Source organism: Lutra lutra, chromosome 7 (assembly GCF_902655055.1).
Source record: "Lutra lutra chromosome 7, mLutLut1.2, whole genome shotgun sequence".
Classification (NCBI taxonomy): domain Eukaryota; kingdom Metazoa; phylum Chordata; class Mammalia; order Carnivora; family Mustelidae; genus Lutra; species Lutra lutra.
The window spans coordinates 146,710,637-146,738,151 of NC_062284.1; the positions used below are offsets into that span (position 1 = coordinate 146,710,637).

General features: G+C 63.9%; 1 protein-coding gene across 5 annotated transcripts in view; it reads left to right on the plus strand.

Moving 5' to 3' along the window:
* Positions 1–27,515, plus strand: part of PACS2 (phosphofurin acidic cluster sorting protein 2) — a 53,594-nt gene that overhangs the window by 18,140 nt on the left and 7,939 nt on the right. For 3 of the 5 annotated variants that reach the window (XR_007128673.1, XM_047737296.1, XM_047737298.1), the window contains exons 2-18: positions 12,338–12,425; positions 14,485–14,574; positions 15,655–15,780; positions 17,129–17,291; positions 17,772–17,845; positions 18,074–18,154; positions 19,241–19,300; positions 21,634–21,791; positions 23,543–23,633; positions 23,797–23,871; positions 24,401–24,543; positions 25,394–25,526; positions 25,802–25,906; positions 26,045–26,151; positions 26,452–26,606; positions 26,875–26,985; positions 27,268–27,376. Coding sequence is in view for 4 of the 5 variants with exons in the window: in XM_047737296.1 (XP_047593252.1) it covers positions 12,338–12,425; positions 14,485–14,574; positions 15,655–15,780; positions 17,129–17,291; positions 17,772–17,845; positions 18,074–18,154; positions 19,241–19,300; positions 21,634–21,791; positions 23,543–23,633; positions 23,797–23,871; positions 24,401–24,543; positions 25,394–25,526; positions 25,802–25,906; positions 26,045–26,151; positions 26,452–26,606; positions 26,875–26,985; positions 27,268–27,376 (1,869 nt within the window). In the remaining variant the exon portion in view is untranslated. The remainder of the gene's footprint in view (positions 1–12,337; positions 12,426–14,484; positions 14,575–15,654; positions 15,781–17,128; positions 17,292–17,771; positions 17,846–18,073; positions 18,155–19,240; positions 19,301–21,633; positions 21,792–23,542; positions 23,634–23,796; positions 23,872–24,400; positions 24,544–25,393; positions 25,527–25,801; positions 25,907–26,044; positions 26,152–26,451; positions 26,607–26,874; positions 26,986–27,267; positions 27,377–27,515) is intronic. The other 2 variants (XM_047737297.1, XM_047737299.1) reach the window with 1 other exon arrangement.

The following is a 27,515-nucleotide window of genomic DNA, read 5'->3' on the forward strand; positions in this document are numbered from 1 at the left end:
TGCCCTGACTCATGCTCAGGTGTTTGACCAGAAACCCTGGGTGTGCACAGGAGGTGTCTCTGGGTGCTTGGGGGGGCCTCACGGAACCACTGACTTTCCTGTGGCTGGAGCTTTTCAATGTGAGACAGTGGCGGGGGGGGGGGGGGGGGGGGCGTGGCCTGCTCTGCCCTCACCCTCAGGGCTCCAGGCAGCAGGGGGTGGACAGCAGCCCTGGAAGGTTCTGGAGCCTGAGGTCATTGTGGTTGTGGTCTGCACTTCTGCGGGCCGCCTCTGTGGCTGTCGCCCACGTTCCGTGCCGTGTTTGTCTTTTTGTTGTGCTTCTGTAAGAGGCTTTGTGCTCCGGACATTAGTCCTTTGTCTGCCCGCGGCTGTTTTCCTGCATCTGTTGTCTGACTTCGCTCGCACGAACGTCCACATTCCCATCTCGGGGCGAGCGGGTCTCCTGCGTCCGGGTCTTGCGCCTTCCTCCCTGCGGCGCGGCGCACCCGGCCCCTCTTCCCCAGCAGGAACCGCCTGCCGGTGCCGGGCGCGCTGTGGGCCTTGGGGCCGGTCCCGCTGGTGGGCAGTGAGCACTTCCCGGCCCTGAGCGCCCTCCGTGAGGAGGGAGACAGGCGGTGACCTTGCAGCTTGGGCCTGGTTCCTGCCGTGGGGGACCACGAGCAGGTGGGGGGCCGGCTTGGACCCTGGGCTGGAACGCGGGAGGTCTTGGGTGGCGCCGCCGGTCGGGCCTGCCCAGAGGCTGGGTGGGGGTGGGCACTGGGGTTTGGCAGTGAGGCATCTCCATGCCAGTAGGACCTGGGAACAGCAGGGCAGGTGATGCGGGGCCTGACGGGCGCAGGGCCAGGGGGACAGGGCTTCGAGGAGATGGAGAGGAGTCCGGGCAGAACGGCGAGGCTTCAGCCCTGGGTGGTCATGAAGACACCGGCCACACCCTGGAGAGGGGCTGCATGTCGGGAGCTCGTCACCTTAGGCAGAATGTAGAGAACCACAGAGTGGACGCAGGTGGTGACATCCGCACACACGGGCCTCCTCCCAAACCCAGCAAAGCCAGGAAGGGCTGGAGCCCCAGGAGGAGGACCAGGTCCGCTGGGCTGGGTGGGCGGCTGGGAGAGGAGCCCAGACACAGGTGCTCGGGGTAGAGGGCGGGGCCTGGAGGCCTCCTTGTCCCCACTCTGGGCTGCAGCAGCCACGAGTCCAGGGTCAGCAGAGCGAGGGAGAGCAGGTGAGGAGGGGGCAGAACTAAACGGGGCGCACCCCTGCAGCTTGGAAATGGGAATGGGAGGCTCTGGTGAAAGAACATTCCGGAACATTCCGTCGCGAGCCCCAGAACGTGATGGCAGACAGAAAGCCTGGCTTGGGGAGGAAGACAACGCTGAGAAGAACCAGAGAATGGAGCGGCAACAGGGTGGACGTGGACAGAAGAATTAAGAGCCTGGGGTCCCCCAGCAGGAGCCCCAACATCCTGCACGGAGCCAGGGGGGCCTTGGCGCTCCTTCAGGCGGGATCCGTCGTCTGGGCCCCGCTGCGGGCTGCTTGGGCCCGAGCCCTACTGCCTGCGCCCACGGGGCAGCCCCTCCGGCCCCAGGGGCAGCGTCACCTTCCTGCCCTGTCGGCGCCCTGTCCGCCCAGGGTCCTCGGCGGGGCATGAGCACAGGTCACCCCACGCCCTGGGCGGCCTGGGGGCAGTCAGGGGAGACAGCCTTGCCTGCCTCTCGGGGTTGTGGGGGAGCTCCTCCTGGCAGAGGTTTGTGGTCAGACGTCGAAAGCAGAGCCCTGCACACTGTGGCGGGTGCGTGACCTGGCGCGGGGCGAGGGTATCGCGGAGGCACTGAGCACGGGGTCCCCGGCCGTCCCGCTCCTGGTGTGTCGGCCGCAGGGCCTGGCCGTGGGGTCTGAACACACACTCCGTGGCTCACAGTAGCCAGGCCACGGAAGCAGCCCAGGGGTCCGTCGGCGGGTGAGTGGAAGAAGTCCGTCCGCGCATGGACTCCTCCTCGGTCTTCAAGGGAGGAGGTCCCGACACCTGCCCCCGCGAGGCCCAACCACAGGGACGTCGCACGGACTGAGCTCAGCCACTCACGGGAGGACAGACACCCTGTGACCCCTCACCGGACGTCCCTAGAGGAGTCTGTCCGCACAGACACAGTGGGCTGGGGCTCGGGGGCCGGGCGAGGGCACGGAGCGTGCATGGGGCCAGAGTGGCCCTCGGGGAGGATGGAAGGTTCTGGAGCTGTGGCAGTGGGCGTGCAGCAGTGTGACTGTGCTTACTACCACCGAGCCGCGTAATTAAAAAGAAGTTTTATGTCATGTTTATTTTACCACAATAGAAACTGAGCTAGACTTTGCCATACCGTCCCCAAAAGAAGACTGAGGAGAGTCACTCCCATGGGGGAGGAGGTGGTGAGTTGAAATGAGAAACCACGGTGTTGGCCAGCGCTGACCCTCTCTGAGTCTGGCTGGGCCCAGCTGGAGACCCAGGGAGCGGCCCAGGGGACGGGGGTGGCTGGGGTCCTGCTCCAAGTGAGGCTGGTCTCCGAAGCGTCAGACTGGCCAGAGAGCCTCAGGTGGGGACTGACCTTCCTCTGTTCCTCGACCTGGAGCCAGAGGGACTCCAGTCATGCCCCGCCTGGACCCCCCTACTTGCGAGTGCCACTGCTGCCCGGGCTCTGGGGAGTGCGGAGGCTTCAAGGAGATGCCGGGACGCTGGATACCTCCTTGGCCACTGTGTACATACCCCGGGGGCTGCGGGCCCTGGGCTCCCGTCTCTGGTTTGTGTCACACACGTGAGGTTGGGGGGGTGGTCCGTCTCGCCTGTACCGTTTCTGGCTTTGTCTCCCGACTTGGGGGTTCTGCCCTCCAAGTGTGGAGTTGAGATTGTGCAGGCGGGTGGGCCTCGGGCTTTGTTTCGCAGCAGGACGTGGTGCTGGCCGGGGCTCTGGCAGGAGCGGGCCATGGGGGACCCCCAGTGTTCCTTTCCTGCGGGGGGCATGCATGTGGGTCCCCAGGGTCGGGACTGGGGGAGGGGTGGGCAGACACCCTCCCAGCAGCCCCTGCATGGCTTTAACCACACGGCACTGGTGAAAGTGGAAATGCCTGGCCCGTCTTGCGTGTATGGAAAGTTTTGCCAAACTAGGTTTCGGTGAATGCCGCTTGTCTGGCAGCTCACGAAGAACACACAGAAACCGGGCTCCGGGGCACTGTCCCTTCCCCCCCTCCTTGTGTCACCACCTTGGGAGAGTAGCATTGGCCCTGCCACCTTCTCTCCCCAGGCTTCCCCGGACACCGTCCCTGATCCTGGGGCAGAGCACCCGGCCCTCTCTCCCCTGGCTGTGCGTGTCCCAGCCTGTAGGGCCTTGTTGGGTGTCCCAAGGGGAGGCCTCTGCGACCCCACTCTCCCTTTCATGGGGTGCTCTGCTCCCCCCGCCCGGCCTGCCCACTGGCCACCTATCCCAGGGGCCCACCCCTCACCCCAGTCCCACGTTGGACTTGGCCCCTGCTTGCTCTCCAGGTCCTCTGCCTTCACTGGTACGGGTCACCCCGAGAGTGGTCATGGCCCAGCCTCAAAAGTCCCCACTCCTAGGGTGCCGTCCTGTCCTTCCTTCTGCCCTCACTCCCAGCTGCTGTCCCTTCCGACCCTGCCAGCACCTCCCTCTTCCCCAGACATCCTCATGACCCAATTGTCCAGCCTCTGTTCGTGGCCTCGGCACAGGAAGCTCTCGCAGCAGCTCTGGGCTGGGAGGACTGCCTCCCCAAAGGCCTGTCCTCCTGCCTCCGTGAGGACCACTGATCTGAGAACATGCGGAAGCCATGGCGCCCAGAGCTGGCGTGGAGAGACAGAGACCCAGGGGCAGGGGGCTGGGCACCCACCTCTAGCCCAATGACAGCCCAGCCTGGGCGCCCTGTTGTCCTGGAACGTGGCGCCTCTGCTGACCGTCACGGCCGGCTTCGCACAGGCACTCCTTGGCCCCTGCTCTGCCAGGTCTTTGGGATGTGTGGCTGTCCCTGTGTGTCCCTCAGTGTTTGCAGCAGTCCTGCTGGCAGGAAGCAGAGACCTCAAGGACTTAGTGTTTGAGGTGTTCAGGGCCCCTCACACACCCAGGTCCGGGCACGACCTTCCCAGGACAGAGGCACCTTTCCCGAGATGCCCCTCTGCCCCCCCGAGACACAGGGATAGCTGTGATAGCGTCGTTAGGTGGGGGATGTGGGACTGGTGCTGGGCTCTCATGAAACGGGGGCCGCCCTTCCTGAGCCCTGAGGTGGCGAGGAGGTCGCCCTTGTGAGTTGGACAGTGGCCGCCACCTGCAGTCCCGAAGCCCATGTTGGTGTCATGTGCCAGCGTCTGTTCTGAGCCCTGACAGGCCTCGTGGTAAGGGACCGAGTGAGTGTTCTGCCGTGGGCGCATCTTCCAGCTCAGGTCACACGAAGGGCAGTGCAAGTCTGGAAAAATAGAGAAACCGAGACACTAAACCCAAACTCAGTAAGATGGACACAGTGTTGACGACCCACAGCAGCCAGAGGCCTGCTGCTGGGTGAGGGTGACGGGCTCAGGCTTCGGGGGAAGTGGCCAAGGGAGACAGACGCACCGTCACCGTGGCACGGGCGAGTGGACCCGGAAAAAGTCAGAGAGGGTGTGTCAGGTAGGATGAAGCTTGACAGGGTGATTTCGTGCGATTAGGAGTCAGCAGCTGGCCTAGTGCCAGAGAGAGCGGGAGCCACACCGCAGTCAGGCCCCGTAAAGACCGCTTCTCCCGAACAGCATCCAACGGCTTTATCGGTGAACTTTGCCAAATCTTTTTTTTTTTTTTTAAAGATTTTATTTATCTGACAGACAGAGATCACAGTAGGCAGAGAGGCAGGCAGAGAGGGAGAGGGAAGCAGGCTTCTTGCTGAGCAGAGAGCCCGATGCGGGACTCGATCCCAGGACCCTGGGGTCATGACCTGAGCTGAAGGCAGAGGCTTAACCCACTGAGCCACCCAGGCGCCCGAACTTTGCCAAGTCCTGAAGAATTGAGTCCTGTCTCGTGTGAGGTGCTGCGGAAGTTAGAGGTTGAAGGTGGAGGCAGAGCTGTGCATGTCCTCCAGCAGCAGGACCTCGGCTCCGTGCCGTGCTGGCGTCTGTCTGCTGCACTCTCGCCTGCAGCAGAGAATTACAATGTAGGGGCGCCCCGGGGGTCTCGGTGCGGGAAGCCTCTGCCTTCGGCTCAGGTCATGGTCCTGGGGTCCTGGGGTCGGGCCCCGCATTGGGTTCTCTGTTCGGCGGGAAGCCTGCTGCCCGCTCCCGTTCCTCCACCGGCTCGTGCTCCCGCTCTCTTTCTGACAAACAAATAAAACCTTTAAAAACAAAAGAAAATGTTATTCCTAAATGCAGCTGGTAGCTCTCTGGGATGAGGAGAACCCAGGACGTCAGAGACGCTGTGAGGAGAAGCGTCTAGCCCTTGTTCGAGAACAGGAAGCGGCTGAGCGAGGGGTGCGGAGACGCCGCTTCCCCCAAACACAGGTCAGGCGCACGTGGCACTGGCGGGGCCGGGAGCCGGCGAGCGAGGGCACGGCGTCTGCGAGGCGGCCTGTGCGCAGGGCACGGCTTCCCTGGGACGGCGTCTGTCGGGATGAGCCGTGCCGGTGGAACGGCACGAAGTCGGCAGACGTGCAGGCCGCCCCCCCGTGGCACACGATGGCGCGGTCCCACCGGTGAGCACGGTGCGCTTCGGAGAGGACAGGATGCCTGGACCCCACGGAGGGAGCAGGTGGCTGTCCCACCCCTCGCCGAGCGCCCTCGCTGTAACCGCACAGGCAAATCTGTGGGGAGGAGGTGCCCGAAGCGTAAATCACGGAGGTGTTCATTGCGCAAACCCCCGCCGTGTGGCGGCCTCCAGCCGGGGTGATCTCCGTAGTCCGGGAGGAAAGCTGTCCCGTGGGAAGACAGGCACAGGCCGCGCACACGCCGCAGTCCGTGCCCACACCCCACCGGCACCCCAGACCCGAAGACTCCATTCCCTCGGGCTGTCGCTGTCCGGAGCTGCATGGCGTCCGCCTCAAACTCCCGGGGACTTCCTGATGCCAGAGGCGTCCCGGACGGTGTGTTTGGAGCCGGCGGTCCCCTTGTCCAGAGATTTAGGGAAGTGAGGCAGTTAGGGTGGGTGCCGATCCGTGATGACTGGTGCGTTGTAAGAAGAGGGAGAGAGAGGGCAGATGTGTGAAGGGGGACCTACCCCCGCTGGTGGCCACCAGAGGACCCTGACACGGGGCATATGTGAGTCAGCACCTCCCTGGGCCAGTAGGAGCATGGCGCCAGGGCCCTGGCCGGCTCCGAGGGTGCGGAGCTGGGAGCATGCAACCCTGCCCCTCCGCGGGGCTCCCGCGATGGAGCAGGTGCAATCCCGGAGCACCTCTGCCGTGTCAGGTCACTGGCAGCAGCATGGGGGGCCACCGGGGCGAGTTGGAGAAGCCGTGTGTTTGCTTGGGGAGGAGGCCACGGTGGGCAGGGGCATGCACAGCTGTTCCGTGGAAGGGACATGTCACGGACACGTAGAGACAGTGGCATGGCCCGGCGCACAACTGCTGTTTCAGTGATGGGGGCCAGAGCCCGAGCCCGAGCTGGTGCCTGCGGCTGCCTCGCGTAACCGTGCAGGTGTCTATGACCCAGGCCCCGAGGGCTCTGCTGGCCTCAGCGCCTGGCGTCCCAGGTGTGTCCCAGGCGGCCGTGTAGATGGTGCCCTGCAGCCCGGAGAAGGGAGCAAGCCAGCTGGGACACACACCTCATCCCCCTCAGTGGCCTCGCCCAGCTGCCCACCTGGCAAGACTGGCCTCTGGCTGGGAAGTTGACCCCCAGGTAACACGGAGGAGGGCTGATTTGGGGACAGTGGGCAGCCCCCTGGAAGGAGGCCCCTCCGGAGGATGGCTCCTGCAGAGGGAAAGGGGGGGAGGGGGGAAGCACACGGTGTATGTCTGTGGTTCTGGCCCCGATTTCTTTAAAAAGATCTCAAGTCAGCGTGGAAAACACTTGTTAATTTCTGCTGTGGGGTACGTGGGGTTTTGTGGCGTCACCGTGATTCTTCTGTAAGCCCCACACTTCTCGGTTTCAGAAAACCTGAACACTGCTCCAGCGTTCAGCGTGGAAGCTGGCTTTGCACTCCTCTGAGCAGACATCATGTGAGAGGAAGGCGCGAGCCTGCCCTGTGGGGCCAGTGCCCCTGGGACAGGATACCGGGTTTCTGCCCATCAAGGGGACCGAGGGGATGGCGTGTTACACTGACAGCGTGTTTAGGATACACTTGGCTTCCTTTTTTGTTGCTGCTGAGTCTGGTACAGTTACAGGGCGTCTTACACGGTAACAGCCCTGGCTCAGTGATGAATCATCGTTTGTGGGTTTTTTTAGTATATTTGCTCATGATTTCCTTGAGGGCCAAGTATTATGCACTAAATCTCGTCCTTGGCTCTGATCTATACTTCAGCCTTCAGGCCTTTCTCTCAGAGCCAGTCTCGTATAAAAACAAACGTCGTGTGTTCTGCCTGTATGCAAATGTTCCTTTTTATGCTTTTTAAATATTGTTTGCACAAATAGCATCAGCTTGAATGTGTCCTAGAATTGAAAAAAAAAAAAAAGAGGAAGAAAAAAAGAAAGGAGAATACAAGTGGCTCATTGGTGTTTGTCCCACCACATGGGGGACGCAACTGAATAAGGAGGTGGGCGGGTGCTCGTTTAGATGGGCTCTGGGCAGTGGCGTGCTGGCCCAGGGAGCTGCACAGAGACAGAAAGCCAGCGGCTCTGCCCCGGGCTCTGGAGTTCTCCCTGTGACGAGGAGACGTCAGCCACCGGGCCTCCCAGACAGAAGGCTCTGAGCTGTCGGCAGCCGGTACTGGGACCCCCCCACGGCCCCTGCCCAGACAGATTGTCTAGAAGCAGGTTTTGCGGCAGCCCTGAGAGGCGAGAGGCCATCCCAGAGAAGGGACGTGCGGGTAGCGTGATGATTGGTGTACTCAGAGCAGCCTCCTGTTTGCAGTGAGCTGGCGTATCCCTGAGGGCCTGTGGCTTTTGTAACTTTTGAAAAATAACTTTTTGAAACTCACAGTAAAACTCAGCCTACCCCCATGTTGCTCTGCAGCCCGACATGCCTGTTACTCCCTTAGCCAGGCTCAGAACAGTGGACGGTCCCACCCAGAACCGCGTCCCCACCGCACCGTGGCTGTCGCCACCCCTGGGCTGCTGGTGCGTGCTTTCCAGAACGCACAGTGGTGGGCTGACGTGCAGGGCCCAGCCTTGGATCTGGGCTCTCTTCCCACGTGGGGGGCCAGTGTGGGCCACTGTGCGTGTGTGTGTGCTTGTCTCTGTCGGTGCTGTGCCTCCCTTGTCCCCAGGCAGCCCTCCCCAGGCCGCTTCCCTCCTCTGTGCTTGAAGGGTGTCTCCAGGCTTGGGAGCTGCGCACGCAGCCACTGTGAGGGTCCACATGGAGTCTTGGCGCGGACGTGCGTGCCGAGCGGCGCTGGTGTTGGGGGCACACACAGGAGCTCATCTAGTGCCCCGTCAGCCACGCTGTCAGCATGAGGTCGCGAGTCCTCGCTCCAGATGTTTCATTCACGCCTCTCCGTGTGCTGACTCACTGTCCGTACGTCTTCCTTAGTGAAGTGTCTGTAAATCTTTTGCCTGTTTTTTAATTGGGTTCTTGACTTTCCTACCGTTGGGTTAGGAGGTTGTTTATATATCCTGGATCAAACCCTTTGTCGGACACGCCCTGTGCAAGTATTTTATCCCAGACTTAGCTTCTCTGGCTACCGTCACAAAAAAAATTTTAAAGATTTTATTTATTCATTTGACAGGCAGAGATCACAAGCAGGCAGAGAGGCAGGCGGAGAGAGAGGGTTGGGGGCAGGTTTCCTGCTGAGCAGAGAGCCCGATGCGGGGCTCGATCCCAGGACGCCGGGATCACGACCCGAGCCGAAGGCAGCTGCCCAGGTGCCCCCATTTGAGGAGATTTTATGATTTGTCTAAGTGACCCTGTGGATGAGGTGAGTTTCACTGAGGATTTCAAACGTCGACCAGCCCGCAGCGAACCCCACTTGGTTGTGGTGTAGGAGTCACTACTTTTTACATACGATGAATTCCGTTTGCTGATACTTTCTTGAAGATCTTCACGTCTGTGTTCATAGAGGGATATTGGTCTATGGTTTTCTTTTTTGTATGTTTTTGTCTGGTGTTGGTGTCAGGGTAATTCCTGACCCTCATAAAATGAGTTGAGAAGTGTCCCTCCCTTTTCTGTTTTCTGGAAGATATTATGTAGAATTAATGTTGTTTCGTCCTTTGATATCTGGTTCAACCCACCTGGGGTTTTGTTCTTCAGAAGGTTTAAAGCTACTAATTCAATTTCTTTGATGGATTAGGCTGTTCAGATGCTCAGGGCCTCCCCGAGCCCGGCCGGCCGCGCTGCGGTTACGGGTCGGTACGTCGTGGCACATGGTATCCAAACGCCAGGCCTGACCCGCGGCTGCGCGGCCTCCGCCCTCTGTGCGATCTTGGTTCTTCCCTTCCTGGTGGGGCTCACCGTGTCCTCTCTTTCTTCCTTGTTGGGTGAGAGACTTTATCAGTTTTATTGCTCTTCCGAAAGAGCCGGTTTGGGGCGCTCTTTATATCCCGTTTGGTATTTTATTTCCCGGTGGTTTCTCTGTCTTCTGCTTCATGGGGTCTGTTTTTGTCTTCGTCGCTCCGCTCACTTTCCTGGTGTCTTGAGGTGAGGCTCAGACGGTGTGAGCGCGCGGGGAGGTCTCCGGCTGCTGCCCCCGGGCCTCGAGCTGTAGCTCACTGAAGATCGGCACAAAATACTTCTGGATCCTTTGGGTTTTCTTCCCGGGCCCGTGTGCTGCTTCCTGTCCGGAGTGGCTGCTGATTCTGGCCGTCTGTCTGCCACTGATTTCTGTCTGTCTGTTTGTTTGTTGTCAGTCGGCTCCCCCTCCAACGTGGGGCTCAAACTCATGACCCCGAGATCAGGAGTTACATGCTCTGCCGACAAGCCGGCCAGGCGCCCCACTATTGATTTCTAGCAGAGTCCATCGTAATCAGAAAACATACTTTACACGACTTCAGTTCTTTTAAAAAAAAAAAAAATTTATTTATTTATTAGTGAGAGGCAGAACGCGAGCACAAGCAGGGGGAGCTGCAGGCAGAGGGACGCAGAGACGCCGACTCCCCGTGGAGCAGGGAGCCCGAGGCGGGACTCGATCCCAGGACCCTGGGACCATGACCTGCGCTGAAGGCAGACGCTTCACCGACGGAGCCACCTGGGCACCCCACGACATCAGTCCTTTTCAGAGTGCTGGTGCTCCTTTGTGCCAGGCTGTGGTTGGTCCCCGTGGACACTCGTCCCTATAATCCACAGCTTTCGCCATTTTCTCTCCTTCCCAGTTCGTTTCCTGCAGAGCCAGAGTGGCCTGATGGGCAGAGCGGGCTGGGCTTCCCCTGGGCACCCGCGTGTCAGGGGCTGTGGGCACAGTCCCATTTGTCCCCAGCCTGGAGCTGTCCTTCTGTGAAGGACAGAAGCCCTCATGTCTGTCTCCTGGCTCCTCTGGGCTCCGCTGAGGGCACGTGCTGTCCCCGTCATCCTCCACCTGGCCCCAAGTGCTGCGTCATGGCAAGCTGGGTCCAGGATGGGAGTCGGTGGTTTGCACTGGTCTTGGTTTGTGAGGGGGACTGAGTGACGGCAAGACAGGTCAGTGCCGGTGAGAGGAGGGTTTACTGTTCACTGCCTCCTAGAACAGGAGGCGCTGTGCCCGGGGCTGCGGGGAGGCACCGGGGCTGGTTGGGGGCAGAGGGACCACAGGTGAGGCCCAGACCAGAGGCATCACTGGGGTTTCCATGGGCGAAGCATCAGCTCCGGATTGCCTGGTTGGAGTCACTCCAGTGGACCTTGAGGCTCAGGGAGACAGGGGCAGCCCCTGGTTGTCCACTTCCTGGGCCTAGGTGTGCGGGGCAGGGGGCTGTTAGGTTGGCGTTGAGAGTTGGACGAGGAGGGGTTCAGAGTACGGGCCCTGGATCCAGGGGGTCTGTAAGCAGCTCTGGCCGTCCGTTGGCCATATAAGTACTGGACGTCAAGTAGAAATATAGAATCTAAGAAAACACAGAACAGTGGGGTCTTCATTTCATGCCTGGGATGTCGGCGTGGTCTCCATAGGAAGCCCAGGATGGGGGTGGGTGTCTCTGCTCCGTGGGTGGCTGGCAGGTGCTCACGGAGCCCATGAAACCTTCCAGAGACACCCTGTTGAGCAGACCCAGGCCCTGTGTCCAGACCTGAGCTCCTGGCCTCGCCCTGTCGCTCCCTGTTGCCTGGATAGAGAATGGGGAGTTGAGGGGGCCGGGGTCTTCCTTCCGGCGCCTGTGTCCCCATGCCTACTCTGAGGCAGACAGAGGAGCTTCGGGTCTCTGGGTCAGAAGAGGGGCCATGGCAGCATCTGCCCCGCTGTTCCGGGTGTAGACGCAGACCTTGCTGGCTGAATGCGGGCGGGCGTGGGGGTGTGCAGCCCTGAGTAGGACCTGTGTGACTCGGGGGCTCGAAGCTGCGTGGGCGGGGTGGGGGTCTGCTGTCCCCGTGAGCAGCGGGCTGACATCAGATCGGGAAAGTGAGCGAGGCTTCCAGGAGCTGCGGGCGGGGCCCAGCCGCTTTGGCTGCGGCCCCTGCCCCACGCAGACCCTAGGCTCCTCTTCCCCGGCTCCTGGGCCAGTGGCTCTGCTGCCCTCGGGACCGTGAAGCCTCGGGCGGCTAAGCGGTCCTGCATGCCAGTTTGCAAGGCAGGCACAGCCGCTGCTGTTCCCCAGCCAAGGACCAGGACCTGAGGACCAGGACCGAGACCCAGGCTTCCCCTGGGCATGGCCCTCATGCCCGCCTGCACCCCACGCTTAGAGTGGTGATGCCAGCACAAGGGTTCATGGACGCTCCCCGTGGGCTCAGGGACATGGGCGCTGCGGGGTGGGCTTATGCAGAGGGGTGACCGGAGAGCTGCTGGAGTCTCCAGGGACCCTGCGCAGACCGGGGGGAGGGCAGGGCAGTTGGGGTCTGGGCTGCCATTCCTGGCCTTCGTGTGGGGGTGGAGGGGGGCGGGGCCTGCAGAGGCCTGTGCCCCGGAAGCTGGGAGAGGGGCTCCATACCTGGCACCCGGTCCCTGCGGGCTCCCGGCCTGCCTGCCCACAGACCTGCCCGGAGCCGCCCCCGCAGGCGGAGACCCACCCGCCCCCCACAGGGACTCTTGAGGGGGCCACGTTGGAGGCCGGCGCTCCCTAGGATGGGGCCTTCCTGGGGCTCTGGGAGGCGTGGGAGGATGCAGTCCCCGCTGAGCAGGCCTTTGCCCTTGGCAGGTTGTGCAGCCTGACCTTGAAGAAGCTGGTGGTGTTCAAGGAACTGGAGAAGGAGCTCATCTCGGTGGTGATTGCCGTCAAGATGCAGGTGAGGGTGCCCGAGCTGCCTAGGGTGGGTGGGGCCCAGCACACCAACATCTGGACCCTCACCTGGGCTGGGGGGCAGGGAGCTGCTGCTGCCCTGGGATGCAGGGGAGCCTCTGCCCCTGCTGCTTGACGGGGAGATGGTCCCAGTGCGCTGGCAAAACTGGAGCCCGGGTTCACAGGCCGTGGGGTGCTGGGGATGTGGCCCGGGCCTCCCAGTGCGGGCTCACCGGGGGTCTCCGGGCCCTCGAGTCAGCTGAGTGCTCACGTGTGAGGCCTGTCTTCAGTTTCCCCATCAGTTGCCACCATCTTTTAAGATCTGAAGAAACCCTTTGCTTCCCTGAAGAGGCTGCTGTAACTTACCGTCAGAGCCAGGCGTGCGAGGCTGCCCGTCGGTTCCACGGGGACCGGCCCCTCGGGGGACCCGCCTGCAGCCCGGGCTGTGCTCTGGGCCCCCTGGCGAGGAGGGCTCATGGTCTTGCCAGGGCTTCAGAGCGAGGTCGAGTTCACCCATCCCTGATCTCTGAATCTGCCACCGTTGACCTCTGACACGACCGCCCCCCCCCATCTGGGAGCCCCGCCTTTCCTGCTTACCTGAGTGCCCCCTTCACTGGCCACCCCGTCCACTCCAGTGCCCGGCATCTCCCACAGACCCTCCACTGGGCCATCTTCCCTGAGACACGAGACATGCTCCTGTGTCCTCAGCAGCCCCCTGCCTCTTAGTTCCCGGAGGGCGTGGGCCGGCCTGCCTTCCCCAGGGCCCGCACCCGCTTGCCTGTGGCCGCTGCCCTCCTTCACCCAGCGAGGCCGGTCAGCTCAGGTCCTCTGAGGGGTCTGGTGCAGAAGAGGCCTGGGAGGCCACAGCCAGACCCCTGCACAGGGTGCCATGTGGCCCAGAGGGCGTCCGCTGGGCAAGGCACCTGTGGGGGGCCAGCCCCGCACCTGTGCCCGGGACCCCTGCCCGTCGCTCCTGTCTGCCTGCACGTCTGTGCTCTGCCCTGGACCCACAGCCCACTCCTGCCCTCAGCCACTTGTCTGCCCCCTCATCCCGTCGGCCGCCTTTGGAGCCCCAGCCCCCACACCCTGGTAGCCCTGGTCTTTTTTGCTCTGAATCTGATGGCTGTTGGTGCCCAGCAGGGAGGGGTCACATGGTGTCCATCCATGGCCTCCTGCCCCCGGCCTTCCGTCTCCGCTCCGTGGGTGTGGGGACAGCTGTTCTGGAAACTGTATTATGAGAAGATCTGTGATCCATTCGGGCTGTATTTTGGTATATGGTTTCAGGCAGGGATCTGGACGTTTTGTACTAATGATTTGATACTATTTAGTAATTTTTCTGGTGACGTGAAGGGTTGTTATTAAATAGCATGTTTGTTTTTCATCCACGTCTGTGTGTTCTCGGATGTGTTTCTAGACTTCTCGTCTCTGTCCCTGTGCCAGGGCAGCCGTGCTGTAATTAGAACCCTCTTCCACCACACTGCTCTCTGGGCAGGCTGTCACTCACCGGTCCACTGTCTCAGGAATGCAGAAGGGTCCTTGCAGGCATTATCCTGTGACCCCTGCACCCCAGCATTGTCCCGTGACCCCCCCGGACTCCAGCATTGTCCTCTGACCGCCCCCGCACCCCGCTGCTGGATTTCCGGGAGTTACATTAAATATGGCAGGGAGCAGCCTGGGCCACCTAAGAGAGGACTTGGAGTGTCACAGGATGGGGACTTTTATTTTTTAAGATTTTGAGAGAGAGCAAGAGAGAGAGAGAGAGCATGAGGTGGGGGAGGGTCAGAGGGAGAAGCAGGCTCCCCGCGGAGCAGGTGGCCCGATGCTGGGACTCGATCCCCGGACCCCAGGATCATGACATGAGCAGAAGGCAGACGCTTAACCCACGGAGCCCCCCAGGCGCCCAGAAGGGGACGTTTTTAAGGCTCTTGACGAATCTCCCCAAGGGCGTTTGGGGGTCCCGGAGCTTGTGCCTGCGGGTGCCTGACCTGTGGGTCTTCACTGTGGGCTGGACGGAGCGGTTTCCGGGGTGCGAGGCCACCGTGCGAGCCGGTCCTGTTCTGTCCCAGGGCTCCAAGCGGATCCTGCGCTCCCATGAGATCGTGCTGCCCCCAAGTGGACAAGTGGAGACGGACCTGGCGCTGACCTTCTCCCTGCAGGTGGGCCTGGTGCGGGGGCCCCCGCGGTGTCCTCCCTCCGTCGTGCTGGACGTGACAGATCATGTCTGCCCTCCCGCTCCCGCGCTACTGAACGCTCGGAGGCCCAGACGCACTCTCGGGCCGTTGTGGGGGCGGCCGGCTGGTTCATTGGGAGAGTGTGTGACTCTTGATCTCAGGGTGGTGAGTTCAAGCCCCATGTGGGGTGTAGAGATTACATAAATGAATGAATAAACAAACTTAAAAAAAAAAAGGCCATTTGGTCCCAGTGTTCAGAGATGGGGAGGAACACAGACCTCAGTTTTGGAAGTTTGCTGGTGCACAGGGGCTCGGTGCGGCTGGGACACGCCGCTCCCCAGCGTGACACAGACCCTCCCCCCGGACCCTCCAGAGCCTGGGTCTGTGGTGGGAGCAGGCCGGCCCCAGGTGCCCGCAGGCGTGTACCCTGCCTCTGTGCTCTCCACGCCGTGGTGGAAGGCGGGCGCCGTGTAGATCCGCAGACGTGCTTAGTGTCGACTCCCTGCAAACCCCTTCGAGTCTTGTCTCCTCGCGAGAGCATAACACGTCTGTGGGGATCCTGCCGGCTCCCTCCTCCCGCCCGGGCGCCTCTCCATGCCGGCGTGGCTGTGCCTGGGGCGGGAGCACGTGACCCCAGCTCTGCCCCCGCTGGAGCTTCTGGGGTCCGTGTGGAGGTTTCCTGCTGTGGGACTCGCTTTCCTGGCACATCGGTTACCGCAGTTCCCGGTCTCGAAGCGCCGGGCCACGGCGCACGGCGTGCGGCTTCTGCGTGTGTTAAGGGATAGTTTGCGAGCCCTGCTTCGTGCCCGTGACCCTGCTCTTGCAGAAGGCTCTGGGGGCCCCCGACCAGTGCTCCTGCTGGGGCCACGTCTGCTGCCGTCCACACCGTGGGCAGGTGCACTGGCTGACCCTGCTCATGACCCAGAGGCCCTGGCCAGCTGCTCACGTCTGCCAGCGGTGGTTTTCCCATGTCCTTGGCGGAGGCCCATGACAGCCCCAAGGCCTACTGGTGCTGGGCGAGCGTGGCTGCGGGGACGGATGGCAGCGGTGACCCCTTCTCTGCAGTACCCTCACTTCCTGAAGAGAGAAGGCAACAAACTCCAGGTCATGCTGCAGCGGAGGAAACGGTACAAGAGCCGGGCCATCCTGGGCTACAAGACGCTGGCCGCAGGCTCCGTCAACATGGCTGAGGTGAGCGCGTCCCTGCCCAGCCAGAGGCCTCCGTCCGGCCTGACCCCATGGCCCAAGCGGCTGCCCTTTGGCCGTGGTGGGTTCTGGCCCAGTGTGGGTCCATCCTGTGCCCTCCCAGGGAGCGTGTCCTCTGGGACATCTGCGTCCCCTTCCGTGGGCACGGTCCTGGCCCGTGGGCTGCCTAGGTGGGCGGCACGTGCTTGCTGGTGGGGAATGGGATGCGAGCGTAAGGAAGCCCCGGGGAGGAAAGGAGGGGACGTTCATGCAAACGGAACCAACCGGCTGCCGCGGCTGTGTCTCAGAGGACCTGGTGTCCTGAAGCGCTGTTGCGTGGGGCTCGGGAGGAGGGGTTCCAACTCTGCCACTGCCTGCCACGGGGCCTTTGGGAGCCTTGGGGTGGACCCTGAAGGAGGGCGGCCGAGACCCTCGTGGCCTCTGTGCTTCGGCCTTTACCGCATGGGGCCGTGTTCAGGGCTGTCCAGGCAACTGTGATGCGAAGCTGTGTCGCTGCCCAGCTGGGGGAGGGCAGGGCTGACCCCCACCCCTGCCCTGCTCCTCTGGCCCAGGAGCCCCATGCCCACGGCACCTGGTCGAGGCCGCAGGCCTCCTGTTTCCCCTCAGACCCTACCTGCCTAACACTCCCGACAGCGTCCCTCCAGGCAGATGGCACAGGTGTGGGGTTGTGCGGAGGGAGGCCGGGCACCTGTCTGTCCGGCTGCGCACGCGTGGGCCCAGGGGCGCGTCTGGGTGCTGGCTAACCTTCCTGGCTTGGTTTCTGAGATGGTAGCAGTCAAGGACACTACCTTTCCCAAAAGTTTCATGTCCGCACTCAAGAGTTGGCACCCAGGTCAGGCTCCCCAAATTAAACATAATTGGGTCCTAAAATCCCGACACCTGGATTTGGTCCAGTGAGCCCCAAGGCAGAAGGTCCAACCTTCAGGGGCTCGGCGATGTCACCGGGCAGGGCGCAGGGGGCGCTGCGCAGTGTGTGAGCCTGTCCCTGGTCAGCTGGAATCTCTCACGACCGGAACGGCTTTGCCACTCAAGATCCCCAGCCCGTGCTGGTGGCTGGTCCTCCTGGGTGCCCCATGGGCATGGGTCCCTGGACACAGATCCGGGGGCCTAGTGGCCCAGAGTCACAGCCTCACACACAGTCTGCTCCTGCCTCAGCCTCTGGATAGACCCTCCCTCCCTGACAGTTGTCAGTCCCTGGTGGCTGAGCATGGCACTGACCCCCAGAGTCTCGGCCAGTGTCCTCCTGCCCCACGGACGTGTCTCCCACCGCCCTCCCACCCCCATCCGCTGGCCCTGCCCCACGGCCCTTTCTAGCACCGAGCCCCGTCCCCAGGTGATGCAGCACCCCTCCGAGGGTGGCCAGGTGCTCAGCCTCTGCAGCAGCCTCAAGGAGGCCTCAGTCAAGGTGGCCGAGATCTGGATCTTCTCGCTGTCCAGCCAGCCCATCGACCACGAGGACAGCGCCATGCAGGCGGGGCCCAAGGCCAAGTCTGCAGGTGAGTGCGGCTGCCGGTGGCCCCCGCCTCCTGGGCTGGAGAAGCCGGGGAGGCCCGGGGTGTGTCTGGCCTCCAGCCCCGCCACAGCACTGTGGCCGCCCTGGGAGCCTGGGCCGCAGGTGCGTGAGCTCAGCTGCTGGCAAGTCTGGGCTTGACCGCAGTGCCTTCCAAGGTCGGGCACAGGTCCTGGCATGGCTGTCGCCCCCGTCACAATGGCGGCCGCTGTCCCCCCGAGGTATGGGAGGGCACGCAGGGGACCCAGTTGGGCAGGAAATCTAGGCTGAAGCATCTGAGGTCCACAGAGGCCACTGTGGGAGTGGGGAAGTTCAGGCCTGCTCACCCCTGAAGTCCACCTGGGGGGGCGGGGACTGCACACGGCTCCCCGCGGGTCCAGGGGCCCCAAGCTCTGGGCCCCGCCTCATTGCCAGGACACCGGTCGGAACCTCCGTGTGCCCCCCCTTCCGCTTGCTTGTTCCGTAGATAACTACTCCGAGGAAGAGTACGAGAGCTTCTCCTCTGAGCAGGAGGCCAGTGACGATGCCGTACAAGGGCAGGTAAGCCGGGCCTGGTGTGCGGGACCGTGGCCCTCAGACTCTCGGGGTGTGGATGAGGTGTGGACGGCCAGGGGCCCCCGAGCTGCCGGCGTGAGGTAGGGGAGATGGAGGCCGGGAGCCGGCCCCTGTGTGCTGCTGGCACACGCTTCCCGTCCTGGGGTGGGTCCTGCCACATGCCCAGCAACTGCTCTGGGGGTGCCCTTGCCAGCCCTATGCTTGTGTCCCCAGGACTTGGATGAGGAGGACTTTGATGTGGGGAAACCCAAAAAGCAGCGGCGATCGATAGTAAGAACGGCGTCCATGACCAGGGTCGGTGGAAACTGGTTTTACTAACACTGGGGAAAGGGGGGCTGGGGGCTGGGGGCCCCATGTGGGGGTTGGGATGTGAGGCAGCCGTCCGGGATCCCCATGGCCTGGCCTCTTTGGTGAGGCGTGAAGGCGGGGAGACTCCACGGCCTTGTGCCAGCAGGCAGGCCACGAGGCGCTGGCCATTGTCCGTGGGAGTGTCACTGGTGGGGTCCTCATGCTTATCCCGGGCAGCCGCCCCTGGTCCAGGGGGCTGGGTATGAGGGGGAGGATGACGGCTGACCTGCTCAGGCCGCTCCATGAGCAGAGCTGGGGAGGCTGTCCCTGTCCCCTGTGTGCCCAGACACGCCGTTCGAGGCCAGTCCCTCGTTTCTGCGCTCAGCATCTGAGCCCCGCGGCAGGCACGGTGGCCCGTGGGCTTCGGCGGGGCCGTCCCACTTCTCCTCCAGGCAGAGGCCTTAGGCCATCGTAAGATGCCCACCACTGGGCACAGAGCCCTGGGGGATTCCTAGAGCCAAGCTGCCCTGTGTGCACGGGCGTGGCCTGGGCTGCACACTGGCAGCCACGGATCCCGTGGGACGCAAGCTCAGCCCCAGAGGCCCCCGCCCCTCTGCTGGCAGGCCCGGGCCTGGTCCCGGTGTGGCAGGGCAGTGTGCCAGCCCCTCTGGGAGCCTCAGTTCTGGGTCCAGAGCCCTGATGCCCGTGCAGGGCTATGTGAGGCTCCTTTCTGGGGACGCCCCCTAAGGGTGGCGGGGGTGGCTGCCTTACCCGCTGGCTCCAGGCTCGGAGGCCCAGGGCCACGCTCCGGCTCCCTGCTGAGCCCACCTTCCCCGTCCGCCCGGTGCTACTGGGGCCAGGTGGGGCCTTGGGAGGGGCCGGCAGCCTTGCCCACTCGGAGGCCCCGGAGGGAGATGATGCTCGCCCACCCTCCGCTCCCCCTGGGCCTGGGCCCAACCCCAGCTGCATGTCAGACGCTGGGGAAGGGGCCGGCGCCATGGGCTGTGGAGGGCCGGCCTCCCTGCCGCTGCGCCTGCGTGTCCTCTGAGGGGCCGCCCCTTGGGTTCTGAGTCTGTCCTACTTGTCTCGCAGCAACAAAACTTCAAGCAGAAGGTCGTGGCCTTGCTGCGGAGGTTCAAAGTGTCGGACGAGGTGAGTGACCAGGGTCCTGGGGCACCGGGGCCTCGTCCTGGCTCCGCCGCTGCCTGTCCCGTGGCCCCCAGGCACCGTGTCCTTGTCCGCGAGAGCGGGCCATCCCACCCCCGGGGCACCTCAAGGCCAGGGCTGAGGGCGCCCACCGTGTCTGGAACCGCAGCCCCTCGAAGGCCCGGCGGGGGCTGGGTGTCGCTCAGCGGCGTGACCATGCGCTTCTGTGCTGAGGGCATTTGGGGCCGTTCTCGGCTAGTTCCCACGTGCCCCACTGCTGACGCGCTCCGTCCCGCGGCTTCCTTCCACTGGCTGCTTCCTGCTCCCCAGATGTGCCGGGAGGGGCTCGAGCAGCTGTTACAACTACAGGAGAGACACCTCCGTTTCCTTTTTAACTCGGGCAGAGGAGAGTTAGTCCGAGGTGCTAGAGCTGCCCGGGAGCGGTGGCGTGTGAGTGTGCGCGTGTCACCGCCACGCGTGGTCGTGGCTGCGAGGGAAGCCTCGGCCACTCTTCCACACGCCTGAAGCTCTCCGTGGGCGTGGTGGCTCTTCTCCGACCGTCTCAGCCTCAGTTTCTCCAGATCGCCCGCAGCTTCTGTAGGATCCCTGTGAGACCCCCAGCTGCCTGTCTGCGGACCAGCTCGTCCCCAGACTTGCGTGGAGATGCAGGGGACCGACGATAAACAAGTCTTGGGAAAGTACAGTGGGAGGACTCACACTTTCTAACCGCGCAACTTTCTTTTTTTTTTTAAGATTTTATTTATTTATTTGACAGAGAGAGATCACAAGCAGGCAGAGAGGCAGGCAGGGAGAGAGGGGGAAGCAGGCTCCCTGCTGAGCAGAGAGCCCGATTCGGGGCTCGATCCCAGGACCCTGGGATCATGACCTGAGCCGAAGACAGGCTTTAACCCACTGAGCCACCCAGGTGCCCCTAACCGCGCAACTTTCTAAGCGGTACAGTAACCGAGAGCACACGAGAGACCAGCAGTGCATTTCCAACAAGGATGCCAAGACCACTCAGTGGGGGAGGGGAGGCTTTTGGGCAGCTAGTGACGGCACAGCCAGATGTCCACATGCGAGAGGACCTCACACCCTGTGCAGAATTAGGCCCTGTGGGTCAAAGACCTACACGTAAGTGCCCGCACCAGGAAACTCAGGAGAGTGATCTTGGCTGCGGGGCCTGGGCCGTGGGGCTTAGACAGGACACCAGACGCACAGGCCACCGGGGGAGCCAGGCAAGTCCATCCTCATCCAAACATGGACGCTTCTGTGCTCTGAACTCCCAGCAGGAAGATGAACCGGCGGCCGTCACCGCAAGGGTATTTACAAGTTGTAGACCTGTAAGGGAGCTGTGCCCGCCAGACCAGAGGCGCCCTCACAGCCGTCAACAGACACTCCTGTTAATGGTCTGGCGCAAGGGACGATCAAAGGCTCGGACTAGAGGTTTTCTCTGAGCAGGAAGCTGAATAGCCAGGAAGCCCTGAGAAGCTGCGAGACGACCTCCCGAGGCTACAGAGGGTCACCGTGACCTCACAGGATGGCGTGCAGAGGTGCTGACAGGTGGGGAACAGCCAGACCGAAGTGCTGACCGTGACAGCTGCAGGGCAGCTGCTGCAGAACACAGACGAACCGCTCCTCCGAGTGTCCACTTGACCCTCCACTAGCCATCCCGCCGGCCGATCGATCCCGCCGGCCATCCCACACCTGGTATCAACCCATAAGATCCAGGATGTCCACACGAAGACTGAGGGGCGGACAGTCCCAGGAGCTTTGTCTGCAGCAGCAAAGCCTGGAGTCTCTTATCCGCTGGCGGCCAGCTAGGCCTAGGCCGCATTCAGGGATGGGTGGGCAGTGACGAGGATGTTGCTGGAGGCAAACAGCACAGACACCTGGATACAGCTGCCCGAGTGGGCAGAGCCCCATGCCGAGGGCTGCACACTGTGTAACCGCTTCCATGACGTTCTGGGGGAAGCCCACACGTGGGGATGGAAGTCAGTTCAGGGTTGGGAGGAGGGAGCAGTGAGAGGGTGGGGAGCCCCTGGGAGGGAGGCCTTCCAAGCCCTGACCACCATGCGGGCCTCTCCCAGGAGGCACTCCCTGCCCTGCATTCCTGCTGTGCGTTTCTCTGTTGAAGCACGAGCCACGAGGGCAGAATGGCCATGCTATGCCTGGTACCCGGTGACCGGAGGTCCCAGGGGTCATCCCAGTGTGTGGCAGAACTGGGCTGGGGGCATGTGCTGGAGAGAGGGCACTTGGTGGCTCTGTGCTGTCTTCCTGTCTGTCCTGCCAAGGGGATGCCCCCCCCGCAGCCTGCCCTCCCACATCTGGTCTCACCGTAGGTCCTGGATTCGGAGCAGGACCCTGCAGACCATGTCCCTGAAGCAGAGGAGGACCTGGACCTCCTGTATGACACGTTGGACATGGAAAACCCCAGCGACAGTGGCCCGGACCTGGAGGATGATGACAGTGTCCTCAGCACCCCCAAGCCAAAACTCAGGTGAGCACACACACTGCCTCTGTCTGCTCCCGGCCCCAGGCCCCGGTGGGCACACCCCTGCCATTCCGTGTCGTAGGAGCCGAAGGCAGCATGCACTTGGGACATGGGCTCTGGGTCAGGGAGGAAGAGAGACGTACATCCTAGCAGACAGCCCGGTTTGCAGTGTTTCGGTGGAAGAGAAGTAGCAAAGTGGCAGGGTCGTGCCTGCATTCTGGAAAGATCTCTCTGGAACCCACTGGGAGCGGGAAGACAGGAGACCTGTTAGCAGGCATTGGGGTCGTCCCTGCAAGAGGTCATGGTGTCAGAGATGGAGGGGCGAGAGCTCTGGGTGGGGAAGGTGGTCAGGAGCTTCCCCAGGGCCCCAGCGGGGCTGAGTGAGGCACCTGACACGGGAGGGGGCCGGCAGGGCTGGCAGGCATGAGGCCACAGAGCTCTTCTGTTCACTGGGGAGACGGGGGACTGCAGAATGTCCCTGTTGCACAGGTGGGAGGGGCGGGTGAGCAGTGCTAGTGCTGGTTCCTGAGGAGCTGGGTGTCAGCCTGGCTGGGGCAGGAGACCACAGGAGGCCCCAGGCTTGGGGTCGGGGGAGGCTTGGCCACGGGACCCAACAGTGTGTGGCTGCTGAGTGGGGGCCGTATTGGAGTCCAGAAGATCTGTGGCTTTCTAGTTTTGCTTTTAATGTTTTGTTTTGTTTTTAATGTGAGGGAGGGTGCACATACCTACCAGCGGGAGTGGGGGACGGGGGAGGGGCAAGCAGACTCCGCACTGAGCAGAAAGCCCAATGCAGGGCTTAGTCCCAGGACCCTGGGACCATGACCTGAGCCAAAGGCAGATGCTTCCCGACTGAGCCCCCCAGACACCCCTTAACCTTTCGATCCAAGTCAGTGGGACAGATGCACACGGGGAGGGTGGGCTTTCTGTGCAGTTGGCCTCCAGCCGCCCCACCGTGGCCAGTCCCGTAGTGGGCGTGCCTGTGGCATCTGTGGGCGCTGGCCTAGGTCTCAGCCGTTGGCCTTTGCTGCAGATGTTAACAGTCTCCCCCCCCCACACGCCGCCGTGCCTGTGGCGCCTCCCCCCAGCAGAGCCGGCAAGGCTGCCGTGGCGCTTTGAGCTGTGCCGCCTTCAGCTGGGCCGGTCTCTGCTTCTGTGACTCATGTGGTCACCCTCGCCGGTGGCTGCCCTGCAGAGCCCGTCGCGGGCCAGCTGCTGTTCCCAGTCGCGGGGCTGTGCGTGGGCATCTCGGGGCCTGGTCCTGCCCGTGCGTTTCCCTGTCCCCAGGCAGCCACGCCGCACCCACCATTTCAGCCTGCGCTGTGCTAAGTGTCAGAGCTCCCTTGACTCTGCCCTGCCGTCCTGCAGGGCCGGGGTGTGGACTTGCTGGCCTGGGGTCGCTGCAGCCTGCTGATGGCAACCTTGTGGTGGTCTCAGGCGTGCTGCTGCGCTGCTGCGAGCTGGCCGTGGCGCCTGAGGCTCCCCTGCACCCCCGTGCCACCAGCCACCCTTCCTGGGGAGAAGGCCGGGGGTGGGTGGGTTTCAGGGATGCAGGTCTTCTCCAGCGGGCGTCTGAGCGGGTGGAGGTGCCAAGAAGGACTGCGGGTGGCTGGCACTCAGGGCCCTCCCCGGGGCCATCTTCCCCGGCCACCGCCCAGCACGCCCAGCGCTGCGTGGCTGCCGGATCCCAGGAGCACGGGGGCCGGACCTTCAGGGTGGGGAGGGCCCTGGAGGGTGATCTCTGTCCACCCCGCACCCAGGCCCTACTTCGAAGGGCTGTCGCACTCCAGCTCGCAGACAGAGATCGGGAGCCTCCACAGCGTCCGGAGCCACAAGGAGCCTCCGAGTCCGGTGAGCAGACGCGGCAGCCCTCTCTCCCGGTGGGGCCTCAGGCAGGGGCAGCTGTCTCTCGGGGTTGCTCCAAGGGGAGCTTGTGCACAGCCTGACCCTGGGCTCCTGGTCTGTGTGGCCCCAGCCTCGTGCTCAACGCCTGATTCCCGTCTTGTCCTCACAGGCCGACATGCCTGAGAAGACCCGGGCCCTGGGAGGCAAGCAGCCCAGTGACAGTGCCTCCGACACGGTGACCCACGTGAGTAGGCGTGGGCTCGTGCCCTGGGTCAAGCCCAGAGCTGCTGACCCGCTGCCTCTAGGGTCCTGAGCCCACAGCTCCCAGGACCAGGGCACAGAACCACAGTGAGGGTGCCCCTGGGCTCGCCCCCACCCCGAGGGACGGTCAGGGTCCCCCGGAGTCACCCTAGTTCCAGGAGGATGGGGGTGTCCCCCTGCTTTGCTGTCAGCACAGGCTCTGTGACTGCTCCGGTTGTCTCTGCCCTCGTGAGGTTCCTAGGGACAGGGTCCTGGGCCGCGGGCAGGTTCGCAGGAGGTTTAGTGCTGGGCTCCCCTAGCAGCCAGGGCCGGGAGCCCTGTGGGTGGGAATGGAGGTCGGCTCAGCTCCCCGGGGGGAGGTGTGTCTGTGCCCCCTGTGGAGAGCTGTCGGCCTGAAACCAGCCCACACCCCCCCACCCAAACCAGGGGCTCCTCGGGCCTGAGACTGTGGCCTCAAGAGGAGGGCCCTGTAGGATGTGCTTTGCCATCAGGCCCCCTTCTCTGCATCTCAGAGCACGCCCGCCCCTGGGGAGCAGCCGGCACAGCCCGAGGACAGCCCAGAGGCAGAGACCTCCGCTCTGGACGTGTTTGCTGAGAAGCTGCCGCCCAGCGGGCGGATCACCAAGACGGAGTCCCTCGTCCTCCCCTCCACCAGGTGACGGGATGCGCTGGGGAGGCGGTCGGGTAGGCACTGTACACGTGGGCCCCATCTGACTGCATGGGAATCACTTAGAGGCATGGAGATTCCGGGGCCCACCCCGGAGAGCCACATGGGACCCTACCCCGTGTTTGTAGCAGCTGCCAGCACGCCTTCTGGGGCTGAGGTGTGGCTCCTGTGGACCGGCGTAGCCCTGGGTGCCGGTGTGGATGGGGCGTGCCCAGCTGGGCCCAGAGCCTGGTGTGGTTGGTGTGGCAGCCCCCAGGCAGTGGTGGTGCTGGGTCCGCCGTGGCAGCTCTGTGGGGCCTGGACCCTGCCCCTACGGTGGGCGTCATGGAGGGGGGGGCTCTGAGTGGCAGGGACCCAGGCAGCTTCCCAGTGGAGGCCACTCCCGCAGCGTCTCTTACCCGCCCCCACTGCCATCTTGGTCCGTCTGCGGGTCCTCGGATCCCCTCCCTGGGACGTGCTCTCCGGCCTGTCCCATCGTCACCTTCCTTGGGCACCTGGCCACACCCTCTGGGCCACCACACATGGCCATGTGCTGCCACTGCTGCCAGGCCCTGCGTTCCTGCCCCAAGACCCATGGGGCTGGGCCCTTCGCGAGGCAGAGCCCCTCTTGGGGCCATGGCTCTGCACAGCCGGCACATGCCTTTTGTGTCGGGCCTTATGCCCACAGAGAAAGCGCCTGTGCCAAGTGCGCGCGTGGCTGCCACGTGGGCCCCTCGTACTGCCTGCCCCCTGCCCTGCCAGCCTGTGTGAGTCCACCACGGCCCCTGCCACTGAGCAGTCCCCTTCCCTGGGTTGGTGAGCACGTGGGCCGGCCCCAGCCTATGCTGCTTCCTTGCAGGTCTGAGGGGAAGCAGGCCGGCCGCCGGGGTCGGAGCACGTCTCTGAAGGAGCGGCAGCCCGCGAGGCCGCAGAACGAGCGGGCCAACAGTCTGGACAACGAGCGGTGCCCGGACACGAGGAGCCAGCTGCAGGTGTGCACTCCGGGAGGGGCACGGGCAGAGGCCACAGCTACCCAGGACCGACCCAGTGCTGCTGGCTCTGGGGGGCGGCAGCCTGGCCACCTCGTGGGCTGTGACGGTCCCTCAGGGTCTTTGGCCCAGGGACCGCTGCTCAGCGCAAAGCTGAGTTCCTGAGCAAGGACGGGGCCGGCCTCTCCTGCCCACCGCTGGGGAGCAGGAGGAGTCAGCTGGGCGGCTGAGGGGCTGCAGCACACCTCCCACCAGTGTGGGGGGCCTTGTGTCTCCAGATCCCCAGGAAGACCGTGTATGACCAGTTAAACCACATCCTCATCTCTGATGACCAGCTTCCTGAGAACATCATTCTCGTCAACACCTCCGACTGGCAGGGGCAGGTGGGGACGGTCTGGGTGTCCTCCCTGCGGTGGGAATGGGGGGTGGGGATGCCGTCCCCGCAGCAGGGGTGGGGGTGCGGTGCTGGTGGGCGGCTGGGGGCAGCGTTGGGGCCCAGGCCGCGCCCTCCTTGCCTACAGTTCCTGTCAGAGGTCCTGCAGAGGCACGCGCTCCCCGTGGTGTGCACCTGCTCTGCGGCGGACGTCCAGGCGGCCTTCAGCACCATTGTGTCGAGGATCCAGAGATAGTGAGTCCGCCCGGGCCCGCTGCGGCCGCGCCGTGGCTCTGTCCCAGGGGCGGGGGCGGGGGCGGACTCCGGCCGAGCCTGCACACAGCCGCTGGCAGCCCCGTCTTCTGTCCAGGTCTGGGCGGTCGGGTGGGGGGACGACCTGGGTGTTGGTGGCCGTCTCGGGGTCATGAGTGGGCCGTCGTGGCCTGGGGCTCAGCCCTCCCTTGCCCGGGGGGCCGCTCAGGCGCGGGGTGGTCCTGGCAGCAGGGATGGGTCCCTGAGGCGTCCGTCCCCTCTGTCCCGCCTGTGGGGCCACAGCTGCAACTGCAACTCACAGCCACCGACGCCTGTGAAGATCGCCGTGGCCGGGGCGCAGCACTACCTCAGCGCCGTGCTGCGGCTCTTCGTGGAGCAGCTGTCCCACAAGACCCCCGACTGGCTGGGCTACATGCGCTTTCTCGTCATCCCGCTGGGTGAGGGGCGGGGGTGCCGGGCCCCCCAGTGCCGGCCTGGGAAGCGAGGCAGAGCTGCGTGCGGATCCCGACACGATCCAAGCCCATGGGACGTGGCTCCGTGTCCGTGGGCTCGCCCTGTCGGTCCCTGGGGGCGCCGGGTCCTGGGGGGAGGCTCACCGGCCCCGCGCACGGTCCGCGGTGGCTCCTGCGCCCCCCGGGAGTGGGGCAGGTCTCTGAGGGGCACCGAGCGGCCCATGCGGCCTGATGGCCTCCCCTCGGCTCGCAGGCTCCCACCCCGTGGCCCGGTACCTGGGCTCCGTGGACTACCGCTACAACAACTTCTTCCAGGACCTGGCCTGGAGAGACCTGTTCAACAAGCTGGAGGCCCAGAGCGCCGGTGAGGCCTGGGGCCCCGGCCGGGTGGGGCCTCCCTGGGGAGACATGGGGCCTCTGCCTGGTGCTCCCCACTGGCTGTTGTGGGCCTCAGAGTGGGCTGGCCGTGGGGGCCCCTGGCGAAGGGCTCCCAGGGATTTGGAGACGCCGTGAGGGCAGAAGGTCCCTCAGCCGGCCCCAGTGCTGCCACTGCTCCTGGGCTGGGAACCGGGCAGCCCCAGGGGCAGCACGCGGGGTGGAAGGGGAGTGTGGCCCCCCACGGACCCTGCCCGGCCTTCTCGTGCAGTGCAGGACACGCCGGACATCGTGTCGAGGATCACACAGTACATCGCAGGCGCCAACTGTGCGCACCAGCTGCCCATCGCAGAGGCCATGCTGACCTACAAGCAGAAGAGGTACCTCGCTGGGCCACGGGCAGGGCAGGGTGCAGGGAAAGGGGAGGGGCCCCCACTCCATGCCACAGACACGGGCTGCCCACAGCCACCTTCCCCCCCATAGGCCTCCCTACCTGCTCTGGTCTCAGAGCCTTCAGGC